Source organism: Malus domestica, chromosome 01, assembly GCF_042453785.1.
Source record: "Malus domestica chromosome 01, GDT2T_hap1".
Classification (NCBI taxonomy): Eukaryota; Viridiplantae; Streptophyta; class Magnoliopsida; order Rosales; family Rosaceae; genus Malus; species Malus domestica.
In genome coordinates, this window is record NC_091661.1 from 26,096,752 (window position 1) to 26,112,339 (window position 15,588).

Consider the following 15,588-nt stretch of genomic DNA (forward strand, 5'->3'; position numbering starts at 1 on the left):
ACCATTTTGTATTTACTTTTTGTGGAGATACGAGGAATGTGTATGAGAGATGGTGAAACTCCTCATAGTCTCTTCGAGTATGGAAGGAATGGATAATCGGGTTTATCATCAGTTGTTCCCTTTTTATCTTGAAAAAAAAAAAATACGAGTACGAATTTAAACTCAAATGTTATATTTTGAACTCAAAGAAAGTAATCCACAATTTGCGTTCTTGTTAGAGCCTTCTACTCACATGTCAAGAACAAGAAATGCTTCTATTAGATACACAGAAAAATTTGGTGATGTTTTAAGTGCTTTCTGAAAAAGTCAGTTGCTTCTACAGAAATAGCTTTTATGATAAAAAAACACTAACAATTCTGAACTAAATGTAGTTAAAAGCACTTTTGGTTGACAGAAAACGATGCTTCTTTTAGCTTAGCAGTCCAAAACCAGTCTTTCAGTCCCAAACACAATGCCACAGTGACGTCACAAATAGTATATGTTAAAGTTTTTATCCTTTCAGTTTAGTCCTCTTGGACCTCCGAGTCTCGGAAGTTCATCTCCCACCAAAAAAAACAGAACAAATCCCACCAATTTCCCACATCGATTCCTCTTTCATTAACCAATTTCCATTTCCCAGCAACTTCGATCGATCGATGCAAATGGCGTACCATCTCGTGATTTGGGGTCTGATCACTGCTCTCTCGGCCCTGATCCTGAGAATCTCCCTCCAAATATCCGCCGCCAGAAGCAACAGAAAACGCGCCGTCGCCTTCTTCCACCCCTACACCAACGACGGCGGCGGCGGAGAAAGAGTCCTCTGGTGCGCCGTTAAAGCCATCCAGGACGAAAACCCCTCCCTCGACTGCCTCGTCTACACCGGCGACCACGACGCCTCTCCTCACTCCTTGACCGCCCGTGCCGTCGACCGCTTCGGCGTCAAACTCGTTCACCAACCCAAGGTTCTCTTTCTCTCTCGCTCTCTCTCTCTTTGAATTTGATTTTTTTCGTTAATTATCGATTGGGATTTGAAGGTGGTGCATTTGAGCAAGAGGAAATGGGTCGAGGAGGCCACCTACCCCCGGCTGACCATGATCGGGCAGAGCCTCGGTTCTGTCTACCTCTCATGGGAGGCGTTGACGAAGTTCACTCCTACTTTTTACTTCGACACCGCTGGCTATGCCTTCACGTACCCAATGGCCCGGCTGTTTGGTTGCAGGGTTATCTGCTACACCCATTACCCCACAATCAGCTGCGACATGCTCTCCCGGGTCCGCCGGCGGAGCTCCATGTACAACAACGACGACTTCATTGCTCGGAGGTAGGTCTATTTGTCAATTTTCCCATTTCACATTTTGCTGATTGTGGCTGATGAAACCCAGTGAAAGAACATGGATGGATGTTTGGTTAAACCGAAAAGATGATCACTTTTCGCATTTAGTTGCTTAGACGAAAAAAGATCATAACTTGAATTTGAATTGTTGTTGTAGCAATTGGTTGTCCAGCTGCAAAGTCGTATACTACAATATATTTAGCCGGATGTATGGGATTGTGGGCTCTTGTGCTCATCTTGTTATGGTTAATTCGTCCTGGACTCAGTCCCATATCGAAAAGCTCTGGAACATTCCCACACGGACTAAGCGGGTCTACCCTCCTTGTGACACTTCTGGACTTCAGGTTTGTTATCAGTAATATCTTAACATATTACTTTGAAATGTGGTTTTCAACGATTTGACTAGTCATTGTGTGAGATGAGCTGCAAATGTGCAATTGTCTTTCTGTGTGGTTGTTAACAAGTTGCTGTCTGTGTAGGCACTTCCGTTGGAAAGGCCAGCTGAACCGGCAAAATTTATATCTGTTGCTCAGTTTCGGCCAGAGAAGGTGGGAATATAAACCTTATGAGCACAAGGTACTAAGATTTTTGCGGCTCATTTATGGGGCCTTTATTATTTGTGGATATTGCAAGTCCTTTCTAATTTGGTTGTTCCATTCTCAGGCACATGGGCTCCAACTTGAGGCGTTCGCAGTTGCCATAGGAAAATTAGATGCACACTTGCCCAGACCTAAGCTTCAGTTTGTGGGTAGCTGTCGGAATAAGGCAGATGAGGAAAGATTGCAACATTTGAAAGATAAAGCAGTTGAACTGAAGGTTGACGGGGACGTTGAATTTCATAAAAATGTATTATACAGGTCTGTGCCAAGGATTTCATGTTCTGCATCCCTTAATGTAAATGTCTAGATAACTTGTTCTGCTTGCTCTTGCTCTCTCTGTTAAACGTAAACCATGCATGATCTGTTCACAAGTTTCTTATCTTTGGTTGGCTTCCATTGTTAATCGCTTCCCATCTGAGGATTGAATCATACAAGTAGTGATGCTAATATATACAGCATGAATGACTCAGATAATTAGCATTTTTTTTTTGTGCGTCTGCCTAGGTGAATTCGAATAAGCTACATAGTATGTAGCTGAATTAGACAAATACAAACTGTGTGGTGTGAAAATCTTCTCAAAACCATTTTAGCTACTGTTTTCGTAAACATATTTTCCTCAATGTCAACGATTATCGGCTCTCTTTTGTTCTTGTAATAATGTACCCTGTTTGGATTTGTTTTTGCTTTCTTAGCCTTGGTTATTTTTCACATCTACAGGGACTTGGTGCAACTTCTGGGAGGGGCCATCGCAGGAATCCATTCAATGACGGATGAACACTTTGGAATAAGTGTTGTGGAGTATATGGCTGCAGGAGCCATCCCAATTGGTGAGCATCTCAAAAGTTATCCGTCATTTAACCAACGAACTTTCTATCTTGCCCTATTCACTTTTTTTTCCTGCTCTGATACTCCTCATGTTTCCCATTCTTGCTTCAGCACATAACTCTGCTGGCCCGAAAATGGACATTGTTTTAGCAGAGGATGGATTGCAAACAGGATTTCTTGCCCGCACAGTGGACGAATATGCAGTCGCCATCCTCAATGTCATAAAGATGCCAGAAAGCGAGAGGCTGAAGATGGCTTCAGCTGCGAGGAAGCGGGGTGGCAGATACTCGGAGCAAAGATTCTATGAAGATTTCAAAGCTGCAATCTCCCCAGTGCTCACCCATTCTTCTAGTTAATGGACTAAACATCAATCACAGTATACTCGTAACTTCACAGAGAAGAGCCGTTTGCATCGGACTTTAGTTGTACTGCATTTTCCGTTACCCCGAGCCTTACCGGTAACTGAAAAAGTCCGATTATGCCACTGTAACTCTAACCGTTTGATAGTATCGTCTTCCAAATCATATACCGGTATTCAACATCCACATTTACCCTTTTCGTAACGCCCTTCATTTTCGGGTTCTTTGTTGAGTATGAATTTAGTTGCTTCAAGTTCGGATTGGATATTTTGAATGAGGATCCTCTCCGGATCCTCTTTGTGAGATCCTTAAATCGTGTCCGTTCATCGTACATCGTGTGGTTAGGAATCATTTTAAATACTTTTATTTAAAATTAAATATAAATTATACTCGATGAAAATTGACCGCACGATATGCGATGAACGGTCATGATTTGAGGATTTCGAAGATCCTCCTAGGGATATTTTTACTGAATACCGATCATGGTAGATTAGATAAAATCGAAAGATACAAAATCTAGGGGTGTGATATCCACACATCTTTTTTTACTTTTCACACATCCTTCTAATTTTTGACCGTCGGATTGGATGAATTGAAGAGGATCAGCGGATAGAAATTAATAAAGGATGTGTGAGAAGTACATACCCCCAAAATCTAACCAAAACTTGTTATGGTATAATTCAATAAACGACATGCCGTTGGGATGTAGAAAACCAGAAGTAAGAAAGGCGTGCCAGGCACGCGCTCGGACATGCTGTGGTGGCATCAAATCTCATCCCCTTTCCTTGGATTACAGACCATCCACTCCATTGCTTGCACCGCAACGCAGAAACACACAGTAAACTCTTTGCTCTCTCTCTCTCTCTTTCTCTCTCTAAATGGTTGGGCCGTAGACGACCATAAAAATGGCTGCTTCATTCAACTCCACGGTAACTTCCATGCTTCCTCATCTGTACCATATCTTCAACAATTTGTCTCTATGTTTTTCTTCTTGTATTGAAATATTTTGAACTGGCTATGCACTTCAATTTTGAGGTTGGCTTGGAGCAATCGGTCTCCCAAGATAAGATGGCACTGTCATGGTATTCCAAGCCAATCACGCACTGTGATATGGATAAGTTCATGGCTCAGAGTGCGTGATTAGCTTGGAATACCGCACAACAGTTTGTTTCGAGGCCTTCTTTTGGGTGATTATCACTTCTATACATGTGTATGTAAATTGTTTGCTTAGTTAAGCTTGATGCTCACAAGACTCAGAACTAAGGAGGGAAATCCTTTTTCGTCCTTCAAAACTCGACCTTTTTCATGAACGGAGAAGTAGCTTCACTCGTATACTTGTTCTTTCGATAGGTGCATCCTAATTTTTACATGATTGTTACAGTGCATCATGCCTTTAAATTAGACAAACTGTGCTCTATCTAGCTGAATAGTTTCATGCTCTCGTTGCTCGTTAACTGGTTCAAGGGGCTGTTTCTAACGATGATAGAGATGTTTGTTCAACAAACGATGCTGCCTTTAATTATATGTAATGAAAGACTAGAATCTTTGTTTACAATTTTATCATTTATGTTATTTGTGAGGTAAATATCTCGGCAACTGGATGCTTCACTCGATAATTTACGAACGTTCTTTTGTTCTCCGTTCGAAGTTACAGGCCAAGTACCAGAATGTGTCAAAAGTTTCTGTTGGAGCTTCTATACCAGCAGCCACCACCCAATTCACATCCTTCTTTGGAACATTTGGACAAAGGAGGCGTATAAGTGAAAAACGATGGGGCTTATGTCTTTCAGTTGCGGATAGCAATCAGCTCACCACAGGCACCGGTGACAAGGCTTCCAAAACTACTGCAAGTTCTCCTGATGATCGATTACCAGCTGTTGATTCAACCTCTTCGGCTCAGTTCGAAACGAGTGTCATTGATCAGTCCGGGCCTCAAACCTCTGAGCCTCCCAATGGCTCTTTGGATTCCTCAAATCCAAAGGAGGCATCTCAGTCACCTGACGTGCAACCCAAGTCAAAAAGATCGCCCCTAACAGCAAGGGAGAGACTGAGGGCAGCCAAGGTTCTCAGTCGTTACACAGACTCAAAGCCGTCTAAAAATTCAGCTAGGGGCAAGAATGTATTGGATGCTCTCAGAGACAGCGAACGCGGAAAGAAAAGATCCGGACTTCCAGAGGCCCCTACAAACATTTTTGACGACAGCAAGCGAGGGATGCCAAAGCAGGGCCTAACTTGGGATTTTCCGGGTGGTAATGACTTGTTTCTAATTCTCTTTTCGTTTGTATTTATCAGCACGGTGATGTTCACTACAACGTACGTAGTTTGGAAACTTGGTGCCATCCATTTCAATGAAAATTGAGACTGACTGCTGTAGGCATCCCCGAGTTTTGCACCAGCCACCTTGATGCTTCTGTGTACTAAAGTTCTCATCTTCCACAGGACTAGCGTTTGAAAACCATTTTAGGCAAGATATACATGTCAATGTACAAAGATTTGCAGGGTCAATATTTGTATCACTAGTATTCAACATTTACTGCGAGTACACTGTTGTAGCTTCATTGGAAGGAAACATATGGTAAAAGCTATTCAATTCCTTGAACTTCTTCCCTTGTTTCCTTACCTCAACTACTTGAAAATGAACAAGAAAAGCATTTCACTTAGTATTTCTGTTGAGGTTAACATTGACTTTAGGGCTCATTTTATTTTGGAATTGTGTGCTAGATTTGATTTGTTGACATACCTGGTTTCGGGGAGAATTTGTCGGGTAACTGATTGTATATCCTCTCATTCTCTCTCTCATCAAGTTCATTTTAGTTGAATTTGTGTGTTAGTTTTGCTTTGTTGACATAGCTGGTTCAGGAGAGAATTTGTGGTGTAACGGATTGTATATCCTCTCATGCTTTCTTTCTCATTACTTGATGAGAGAGACACAAGGAATATACAAAGAGATACACATAAGGGGACGTATAACGGGTATAGTCAAGAATCTCTCTTACTTCAATGACAGAAACTACAACTATAAATATCTTTCAACACTTAACATAAAGTTTTTAATGGTCAATCAAATAAGAGAGACTTACTTACATTAGATACGCTACTGTGACGGTATCTCAAATCAATAACACAATGTCATGTGTTTTAACTTTTTCACGTATCAGTGCGGTTTTTGTTTGTAATACCGCGCTTCAATGTCTAACTCGATGTAGGTCCTCCCATCAAACACCCATGAGTTTAGCTTGCTTAATGTGCTTCTCTTCTAATGATCAAACTCGTGTCGGTTGACGTCATCTACGACCAGAGTGGCCAATCCACTCGAGCCATCTCACACACATATTTCTGCAGACTGCGCGCCTTTATATCATGTTCCTGCCGACGATACGTAAATTAGCAAAAACGATGAACCAAAGCCAATGGGACCCCAAAAACATGCACTCAAGATATATATTGTTACTTTTAAGATGAAAAAATGAGGGGAAGGAAAGAAAGAAGATACGGGAGCTACAACGACCACACAAAATGTGAGAAAATGGAGGGGAAGAAATCTGCACACAGAGAGAGAGAGAGAGAGAGAGAGAGAGAGAGAGAGAGAGAGAGAGAGAGAGAGTCAGTTGGTTGATCAAACGTCGTATCAATCTTTAAAGTCCCTCCCTCTTTTATGGCGAGTTACAATGTTTGAGTGTAAAATCAAGGGGCCCTATATATGTATATAACATATAAATATTTATATCCTGCCATTGTTGATTACTTATTGAAGCTCTTTTGTCTGCTTGTGTAGTACCATCACAGCAAGCCAATGGGGGAAGAAGACGAACCAAGCCACAAAAAATGTGTGGCAGCTTGAAGGTTAATCCAAGAGATCTTGTTAGATTTATTAGGAAGATAGATGGAGATCTCACAAGATACTAAAATGATCTCTTGTCTGACTGTAAGTAAGAAATGTTTGTGTTGAAAAAATCGTCTACCGATAATTATGATAACATTCTATATCATTAAAGTTTCATTCATAGTTTGAAAATGTAACAATATATACGTGTTAGGGTCTTATAAAAATAAAAACTATATATTCAACTACAATACTTAATGATTGTAATTGAATGTTGAAAAGCACAAGGTGTAGATTGTTGTGACAAGGGAATACTTTTCAACAACAATACTTAGCAGTTCTAACTTCTAATCGACTGTTTAAAAACATATGATGTGTGTTGGTTGCTACAGGAGAAAACCAGTCAACTTAAACAATACTTAGCAGTTCTAATTGATGTCTGAAAACATAGCAAGTCATAGTGTCACGACAAGACATTTAGGGTATTCAATATGAACAATACTTAATATGTATGGTTTGAAGCAAAACATAACGCGTGAGACTGTAATGACAAGAAAATTTTTAACAACAATACTTGACGGTTATAATTGACTGTCCAAAACACATTATATTGTCGTGATAAGATAAAATATAACTCGTGAGACTGTAATGATAAAAAAACTATCAACTAAAATATTTAGCGGTTATAATTGACTGTTCAAAACTGTCATATAGGTAGTACTTGGTGGTCCTAATTAATATAAATGAGATAAATGAGTGTGAGAGTGGAGTGCGACAATTCTCCTGCTCTAGTGGGGATGAAAAATCACAATTGGAGAGGTGCGGATAGTGGTTGCTGAAAGCAACCAAGTCAGCTGCCGGCAGCTGTATCTCACTTAGACCATGGTGATGTGGCAGTGTGCCTTCTAGTCTTGCTAAAGCTTTCTTAGAGTAAGTTAAAACTGCCTAACAGTGGATAAGGGTCAAGATGAATACTAAAACTTGTTTAGGGTTCTGGATAAGCTGAAAAGCATTGTGCTAATATGACTCAAATTCTTATTCCTCTCTAACAAATATGAATACTAATACTTGTTTAGGGTTCTGGATAAGGATCAAGATACGTACAAAGCACAAATTAGACTAAGTTAATAACATAAAGTTGATGATCTTTCTAACTTTGATAATTGAGAAGTTCTTCGTGCGATTATTGCAGCGCATCACATTCACAACTTGTGGGACCCGCTAAGACCAACATGCATGTAGTCCCACTCTCATATGAGTGTGATGCCATGCATTGTCAACAACTGCTACATCGAAGAATTTCTCCTCCTACTATTATCGAGTCAATCTATGTCATTTTTAATTGTATTTACCAAGGAGCCCTTAAGGAAAAGAAAAAAGGGAACTTTAACGAAAAGCATCCGGTACTGTTCACTTTAACGAAAAACCACATTTTTACACTAAAAAGTCAATCTTGGTACTATTCACTTTACCCTTTATTTTGTCCTTATCATTAAAACTCAAAGTTTTCAAGCCCTTTTCATTAGTTTTCCTAAGAAAAAATTGTATCGAGGTGACAGCCGGATACATCCAAAAGCAATTTTCATTTGACAAACTAAAAGGTTTTGTGGATAAAAAAGCCAATCACTATCAGGATGTGGAGATCACACATTGTTAGTGCCAATGAATAGTAGATCTTAAAATATGTGGGATTAAAAGCAAGGGGTATTGGAGGACTGAAGGTTTTAGAATATGGTTTACTTGTGTATTTTCTGGCCATGGATCAGAACTATTATTATGCTGGGACTGGAGTGCCAAGCTGGTCACATCAATTCAACTCTGCTGCAGCTGCTGCTGCAGTAAGCAATGAGTCTTCTTCCAGCTTTCTGGTTCCATGGCCTCCTCCTCCTCCTCCTCCTCCTCCTCCTCCTCTTCCTCCTCCTCATGTATCGAGCTCTAATCAATTCCAGTTTTGTGGGTTGCCGCCTAGTTCGTGGTCTTCGACGGCGGCGGATGGTTTTGAAGAAGATAGAGCTGCATCTGCTTCGAGGAGCCACAGCCAGGCTGAGAAAAGGCGCAGAGATAGAATCAACGCACAGCTTGCTACTCTTAGGAAACTCATTCCCAAGTCCGACAAGGTAATATATTATGCCATTTTTCTCTCCGTCTAAGCGAGTTATGATTGACAGTCTAACAACATAATATAGAATATCTTGCATACGATGATAACACTTGGCCTAGTTCATTTCTCTTTCTTAGCGGTATGCCTAGGTGATCATGATCGAGTCTAACAACATAACATATCTCGTACGCTTATAACACTTTGCCTAGTTCATCTTTCTCTTTTTCTTAGCATTTTGCATCATTCATAATTTATAGTCTAACAACATAATATAATATGTTTCCTGCGCATAGATTATAGTACGTATCATTCATTCCCCCCTCTCTTTTTCTTAGAGCTAATTCATAATTTACAATCTAACAATATCAACATACAACATGTCACACTGCGCCCAATTAACACTTTGCTTCATGATGATTGGCAGTATTGACAACATAACGTCCCTTGTGCAAACATCCTAATTGACAGTTTAATAACGTAATATGCATGATCTTGCCAAACGAGAACGTTCCTGATACGGGTTGAGCTTTGTTTGTGCAGATGGACAAGGCGGCTCTATTAGGAAGCGTGATCGATCATGTGAAGGATCTAAAGCGAAAAGCGATGGAAGTGAGCAAATCCTTCGTAGTTCCAACCGAAGTTGATGAAGTAACCATCGACTGTGATCCTGCTCATACTGTAAACTCCGCCACCAGTAGCACTAACAAAAGCCGGGGGAGTTTTCTCATAAGGGCATCCGTCTGCTGCGACGACCGGCCGGAACTCTTCTCGGAGCTCATTCAAGTCCTCAAAGGCCTAAAACTGACGGCTGTTCGTGCCGACATGGCGAGCGTGGGAGGAAGAATCAAAAGTGTTTTGGTGCTTTGTTCTAAGGACGGTGAAGAGGCTGTTTGCACGAGCACTCTCAAACAATCACTCAAGTTGGTTTTGAGTAAACTTGCCGCGTCGTCCATGGCGCCAAACTGTCGGATTCGAAGCAAGAGGCAGAGGTTTTTCTTGCCATTCCATTGCCCAAATTAATAAGCAGATTTCGGACTTCTATTTGAATCAAGTGTTTTTACTTTTTAGTACTTAGCCCCTATTCTTTCTTTCATTTTATTTTTTGTTCTTCTTTTGGGAAAAGACTTAAATGGCACAAGTATACTTCCACGTTTAGCGTTTCGTATCAATAATTCAATGATATCTGTAAAGAAATTCCGCATAACGTTACATTATAAACACAAGACTCCACACTAATAGCGGAATTATGTTATATAAATTGCTTTCCTTTAGGAGACATGCTTCAATCAAGCATAAGGCAATTAGGCATAAGGATGTGGCTTCCTACCACAAGATGTGGTGGAGTTCATTGATAGCTACCATATAGTATACCCTTTCCTCATCTTATCATGATTGTTCGATTGAACAATGTATGATGTTTTGCCTACTTCTGCTCAGTTGCATGTGCTTGCTGGCTATCAGGCATCTTGTCATTGTGATTACGAAGGAAATTGATGGCAAATAATTGCATTGTTAGTGCTTAAGAGAGTGTTTAGCATATGATAATCCCTATTTAATTATAGATAAAGGAGGCTATAGTTCTATTACACCTGGTGACAAAGCCCACCAATTATAAACTGGTTAGGGATGGTACAATTTGAGCCACAAGTTGGGGTTATTGGCCCATTAACTTTTGACTTTGGAGACTCGTATCATAGAAAGTGTTTGCTATTGACAAGACTTATTGGGAAATCCAACTAATATTTTACATGACGAAAGAGATTCGAACTTCGAACTCTTATGTTTAGAAGATAAATATTACCAGATTAAGAGCTAGTTGGAAAAACTTCAATACATCTATCTTGTGCATGTTGAAGAGAAAAGTTAGTACATGTACATATTTGGAACAAATTCCAATCTAATGTAACTAATGCTACTATTAGTGGATGATTTGAACTTGGGACATTTTCAACGTTGAAAAGAGAAGTACTACAACTGTGAATTGAAAACACAAATTAAATTCCTACATCTCAAAACAAAACTTGAATATAATCCTCAAAATAAAATAAAAACAAACAAAGAAACAATTACGATCTAGATTGGATTGCATGTGTACCTAACCAAAGATTGGTCTGACGTGAAATGGTGTTTCGAAAGATTTAATGTTCCACATAAAAAACTTGACAAAATTAAGTACGACATGTACTAAGTAGTTCTATTGCTATTTACATCGATAACCTCTATTCTTGCTAACATATATCGATAACCTCTATTCTTGCTAACATGTGCACGTAGTTAAGTTTGAAAATTTCAAATCAAGCCCCTTTTGGGAGGTCCTCATGGAGTCCTAAGCCAATTCCTACCACTCCATTAGAGGTTTAAACAAAGATTATATGGCTAATTAAACAAAAATTACCTGAGTAATTAAACAAAGATTATGTTTAGCTACTCCACTTTGTTCACAAACTTTGAACTCTGATGCTATACAGTGTAGTGGTTGAATGTGATTACGTCATATCAAGTGTTAGAAATTAACTTGGTCACCAAATTCTCCATTGCAAACTCCAAAAACACGACTGTAAAAAATATGTAATGTACTTTTTAACTGTTAAACAGTTCGCCGTTGCGGCCGGTGACGCTAATATCCCGCGCCCGGTTTCCCGCGCAATCTCCGTTGGGCAGTTCAGTTGCCTTGCAGTTTGCACTTCCGTTACGTTCCGTTAAGAAACGGATAGACGTTACACCTTACTTTTTTATCATCTCACTGACCCCCCACCCCCTTCTACTATTTTATATTCGTTAAAAAAATTGGGCTAATTATTCATTTTTCGTGGAAAAATTTGCACAATTGCACTTGCATTTCTCACTTTTATGAAATTAGCACCTAAATTAAAAAGTTACAACAATTAACTACTCAAACTTCAAATTGTGTTATATTTGACCAGGATTTAAAATATAGATACAGGTAGAAATATCGATATACAAATTTATGAAAATATTAATGGATATATCGATATCGATTGCCTTTGATGGAAATTATAAAAAAATGCAACGGATGGGTATATCAACTCATTCAGATTTAGTCGAAATCAGAGATAATTTCTAAAAAAAATTAAAAGTTTGAAATCTGCAATGTGTTACGGCAAATTTCTATAGTGAATTGGTAAATATTATTGATATTCATTAATTTTACTATATCTCGCCGATATAAGGTGAAGTTTGCATTTCACACATCTTTTCATATCGATTCTTGATTTATCAAATATTTCGACGAAAATATTGACGATTTCATGGATATTTTAAGGGTAAATTACATAGTAGCCCCTCATGTTTAAGGTCTATTACAACCTCATACAACATCTTTAAAACATTTCACTTTCATACCTCACGTATGATTTTATTTCAAAATAATACCTCCGTTACATTTTTCATTCATTGCTTCATTAAGCGCTGATGTGGTTGCCACATTTGTGCCATGTGGCTGCCCCACGTGGCAAAAATAATAATTTTTTTTTTTTTTTAAATCCTAACCCCACAACCCACCTCACCCAGAAACCCACATCCCTCCCTCCGCACCCACCCTCTTCACTCCTCTACACCCCCCTCGACTCTCCTCTACAGACCCCTCACTCCTTAAATCCATATCCATTCCTCCCACCTCACAAACCTAGCGATGATGGCGTAGATGGGATCTGGTTGTTTTTTTTTTTTTTTTTTTCCAGGTAGGGGGGTCAGGGGAAGAAGATGAAGATGGGGGAGAAGAGAGGGGAAGAGGAGGGGGAAACGAACTGAAGGGTTTTTTTTTTGTTTTTTTGTTTTTTTTTTTTTTTTGTTTTTTGTTTTTTTTTTGGGTTTCAGGGGGGAAGAAGATGAAGATGGGGGAGAAGACAGGAGGAGGAGGAGGAAGAGGAGGGGTGGGGAAGACGAACTGAAGGGCTTTTTTTATTTTTTTATTTTTTTTATTTTTGGGTTGCAGGGGGAAGAAGATGAGGTTGCGGGGAGAAGAGAGGAGGAAGAAGGGGGATAAGGTTTTAGCTTTTGATTTTTTTAAAAAATCATTTTAGAAGATACAGGTTTTTTTTTTAAATTAAAAAATTATTATTTTTGCTATGTGGTACACATTTGGAAGCCACGTGGCACAAATGTGGCAGCCATGTCAGCACTTAACGGATCAATGGATGGAAAATGTAACGGTTGTATTATTTTGAAATAAAATAGTACGTGAGGTATGAAAGCGAAATGTTTTAAAGATGTTGTATGGGGTTGTAATAGACTTTAAACCTGAGAGGTTACTATGTAATTTACCCATATTTTAAACACAACATTTAACACATATGTCCACTTCCATCTACCTTTGGATCAAGTAATGGCAAGTGATAAGAACAAAATCATAGGGCCCACCAAACTTGACGAAGCTACTTTTTAAAAGCAGAAATAAGTTGTGTTAATTCCATATAAGTGTATGCTATGTGGACAACTAATTCCATGTACCTAATCACGATAACTGACAAGAACGCCTTTGAAAAATGACCCTCGTGGAGTTTGAGTGCCAATTTACAATACAACGTGAAGTTTGGGAATTAATTGAAACTAAAATTAATACACGTGGTAATTGTATAAAACTAAAAAGCATTATGCCGTTCGTGCAATTTTCTCCTTTAATTAGAGTGCAAATTATTAATTAACAACCCAAGCATTGGAAGCAACTTAGAAAAACAACAACAAGGAAAAAAAAAAACCGACTTCTTCTTAAACCCCCCCCCCCCCTTCTCCCTCTCTCCAAAATCTCACCTCGATTTTCTAGAGAGGTTTCCAAAACAAAAAAAAAAAAAAATCAAATTAAAACGAAACAAACAGAAAGAAAGAAACGCGTTTGGAGTTCATTTCCGTTATGCGAAATCAGAACGGTTTTACGGTTCATGCATGTCACCACCAACCCCCCATCCCCTCCATCAAACGGTTAAAACCCCACTCATCAAAACTCTCCTCTCTCTCTCTCTCTCTCCCTCTCTCTCCAATTCCATTCCAAATTTTCATTCTCTCTCTTGTTTTCTGATTCTCTATGTTCTTATGATTGCATGGCGATGAAGGGAGCGGTGAGCGGTGAGGATCGCGTGAAGGGGTCGTGGAGCCCGCAGGAGGACGCCACCCTGATCAAACTGGTGGCCCAGCACGGCCCCCGCAACTGGTCCCTCATCAGCACTGGCATTCCCGGCCGCTCCGGCAAGTCCTGCCGCCTCCGTTGGTGCAATCAGCTCAGCCCCACCGTCCAGCACAAGCCCTTTTCGCCTCAGGACGACTCCGTTATTATCCAGGCTCATGCCCTCCACGGTAATAAGTGGGCCACCATCGCCCGCCTCCTCCCCGGCCGCACCGACAATGCCATCAAAAATCACTGGAACTCCACTCTGCGGCGGGGACGCCAACGCGCCGAGTTTTCTTCCACGTCGTCGGGTTCCGACTTGGCCGCCGCGGTCGGGGACGAGCCGGACATGAAGCGGCAGTGCCTGCGGGCGTCGCCGGAACATGAGAGTCTGAAAGCAAACGCGGGAGGGGAGGGAGTGATAGTTGAGACGTCGCTGACGCTGTCGCCGCCCGGTGAGAAGGCGGAAAACGAGGTCGTATTGAAAAGTGAGGAGGAAGAAGACGGTCACGAAGCGGTGGATAATAACGATGATGTGGAGAACTGTAGGGTGGAGACGGAGGAGACGAGTTTGCTGAAGATCATGCATCGGATGATAGCGCGGGAGGTCAGGAATTACATCGACAGCTTACGGGAGAATGGTGGGCCCACTTTTGGGCTGCAGTCTGCAGCACAACAAAACGACCCGTGACGTGGATCATGTGAAGTTTTCATTTTCCAATATTTTATCCTTTTTCTTTTTCTTTTGGGTTTCTTGTGTTGGGTTGTGAAATTTCAGTTTCAAAATCTTGGTCAACCTGCAAACCTCAGCAGACGTTGATCATGATTTAGTTCTTAATCTTTAGTTTGAAATGTAATGCTTTTACTTGCTGTCATGACTCATGAGAAATTACAAGAGATTAATATGGGGTTAATTAATTACAACTACACCCCCTAAGGCCCTCAGGTTTTCAACATATCCTAAACACTGACGTTTTAAAATTATTTCACAGACCCTCTTCCGGCAGGGTTCCATTAGTTTTATGCTGACATCAGCATAAAATAATTTTAAAATGACAAAATTAACCTTGTATACTCTAGTTAGGAACTTGTAGCCATGCACCCCAATCACCCATCTTCTAAATTGAATAGACTATGTCTTCTTTCACCTCTGGAGTCAATCACCCAATATGGGTGATTGAATTTGAATGGTGAGTGAGCTTCAAGTATTACAGCAAATTATAACTACATCTTCACACTACATATTGGGTTCCAAATTGTCATCCTCATCGTTAGTAAATGAGAACACCTCGTTTTCTCTTACACCAACATCTCCAGGTACTCGACCCTCGTCACCATTACTATCACCATCTTTACCCTCGTTCTCATCCTCATTAGCCTCAATATTTTCAACATACGGATCATATCCTCATGAAAATTATAAAAATGAACATTAGGGTTTTTATAC

At 40.1% G+C, this 15,588-nt stretch overlaps 4 protein-coding genes across 5 annotated transcripts; all 4 read left to right on the forward strand.

Moving 5' to 3' along the window:
* Positions 1–437: 437 nt before the first annotated feature.
* LOC103437448 (GDP-Man:Man(3)GlcNAc(2)-PP-Dol alpha-1,2-mannosyltransferase-like) lies at positions 438–3,294 on the forward strand. The gene is made up of 7 exons (XM_070819592.1): positions 438–941; positions 1,014–1,300; positions 1,470–1,656; positions 1,792–1,860; positions 1,976–2,169; positions 2,629–2,738; positions 2,848–3,294. Exons 1-7 carry the CDS (start codon positions 636–638, stop codon positions 3,090–3,092), a joined length of 1,398 nt encoding a protein of 465 aa, XP_070675693.1. The 5' UTR covers positions 438–635; the 3' UTR covers positions 3,093–3,294.
* Positions 3,295–3,852: 558 nt separating this feature from the next.
* Positions 3,853–5,694, forward strand: LOC103437429 (uncharacterized). 2 transcript variants are annotated; one of them, XM_008375908.4, is made up of 2 exons: positions 3,853–4,024; positions 4,750–5,694. In XM_008375908.4, the coding sequence occupies exons 1-2, from the start codon at positions 4,001–4,003 to the stop codon at positions 5,452–5,454; spliced, it is 729 nt and encodes a 242-aa protein (XP_008374130.2). In that variant the 5' UTR covers positions 3,853–4,000; the 3' UTR covers positions 5,455–5,694. The 2 variants fall into 2 exon arrangements, with proteins under 2 accessions (XP_008374130.2, XP_008374124.2); XM_008375902.4 differs by having other exon boundaries at positions 3,885–4,024; positions 4,744–5,694.
* Positions 5,695–8,507: 2,813 nt separating this feature from the next.
* LOC103437419 (transcription factor bHLH51-like) lies at positions 8,508–10,174 on the forward strand. The gene is made up of 2 exons (XM_008375892.4): positions 8,508–9,035; positions 9,560–10,174. Exons 1-2 carry the CDS (start codon positions 8,676–8,678, stop codon positions 10,037–10,039), a joined length of 840 nt encoding a protein of 279 aa, XP_008374114.3. The 5' UTR covers positions 8,508–8,675; the 3' UTR covers positions 10,040–10,174.
* Positions 10,175–13,768: 3,594 nt separating this feature from the next.
* LOC103437479 (transcription factor MYB73-like) lies at positions 13,769–15,016 on the forward strand. The gene is made up of 2 exons (XM_008375950.4): positions 13,769–13,957; positions 14,089–15,016. The coding sequence occupies exons 1-2, from the start codon at positions 13,922–13,924 to the stop codon at positions 14,830–14,832; spliced, it is 780 nt and encodes a 259-aa protein (XP_008374172.2). The 5' UTR covers positions 13,769–13,921; the 3' UTR covers positions 14,833–15,016.
* The last annotated feature ends 572 nt before the right edge of the window (positions 15,017–15,588 follow it).

Coding starts and splice junctions, on each gene's coding strand:
- LOC103437448 (XM_070819592.1), top strand. CDS start 636: ATGCAAATGGCGTACCATCTCGTGATTTGGGGTCTGATCACTGCTCTC. Junction 1,657..1,791: donor GTGACACTTCTGGACTTCAG/GTTTGTTATCAG, acceptor CTGTCTGTGTAG/GCACTTCCGTTGGAAAGGCC. Junction 2,739..2,847: donor TGCAGGAGCCATCCCAATTG/GTGAGCATCTCA, acceptor TTCTTGCTTCAG/CACATAACTCTGCTGGCCCG.
- LOC103437429 (XM_008375902.4), top strand. CDS start 4,001: ATGGCTGCTTCATTCAACTCCACG. Junction 4,025..4,743: donor CTGCTTCATTCAACTCCACG/GTAACTTCCATG, acceptor CTCCGTTCGAAG/TTACAGGCCAAGTACCAGAA.
- LOC103437419 (XM_008375892.4), top strand. CDS start 8,676: ATGGATCAGAACTATTATTATGCTGGGACTGGAGTGCCAAGCTGGTCA. Junction 9,036..9,559: donor TCATTCCCAAGTCCGACAAG/GTAATATATTAT, acceptor TTGTTTGTGCAG/ATGGACAAGGCGGCTCTATT.
- LOC103437479 (XM_008375950.4), top strand. CDS start 13,922: ATGTCACCACCAACCCCCCATCCCCTCCATCAAACG. Junction 13,958..14,088: donor CCCATCCCCTCCATCAAACG/GTTAAAACCCCA, acceptor ATGGCGATGAAG/GGAGCGGTGAGCGGTGAGGA.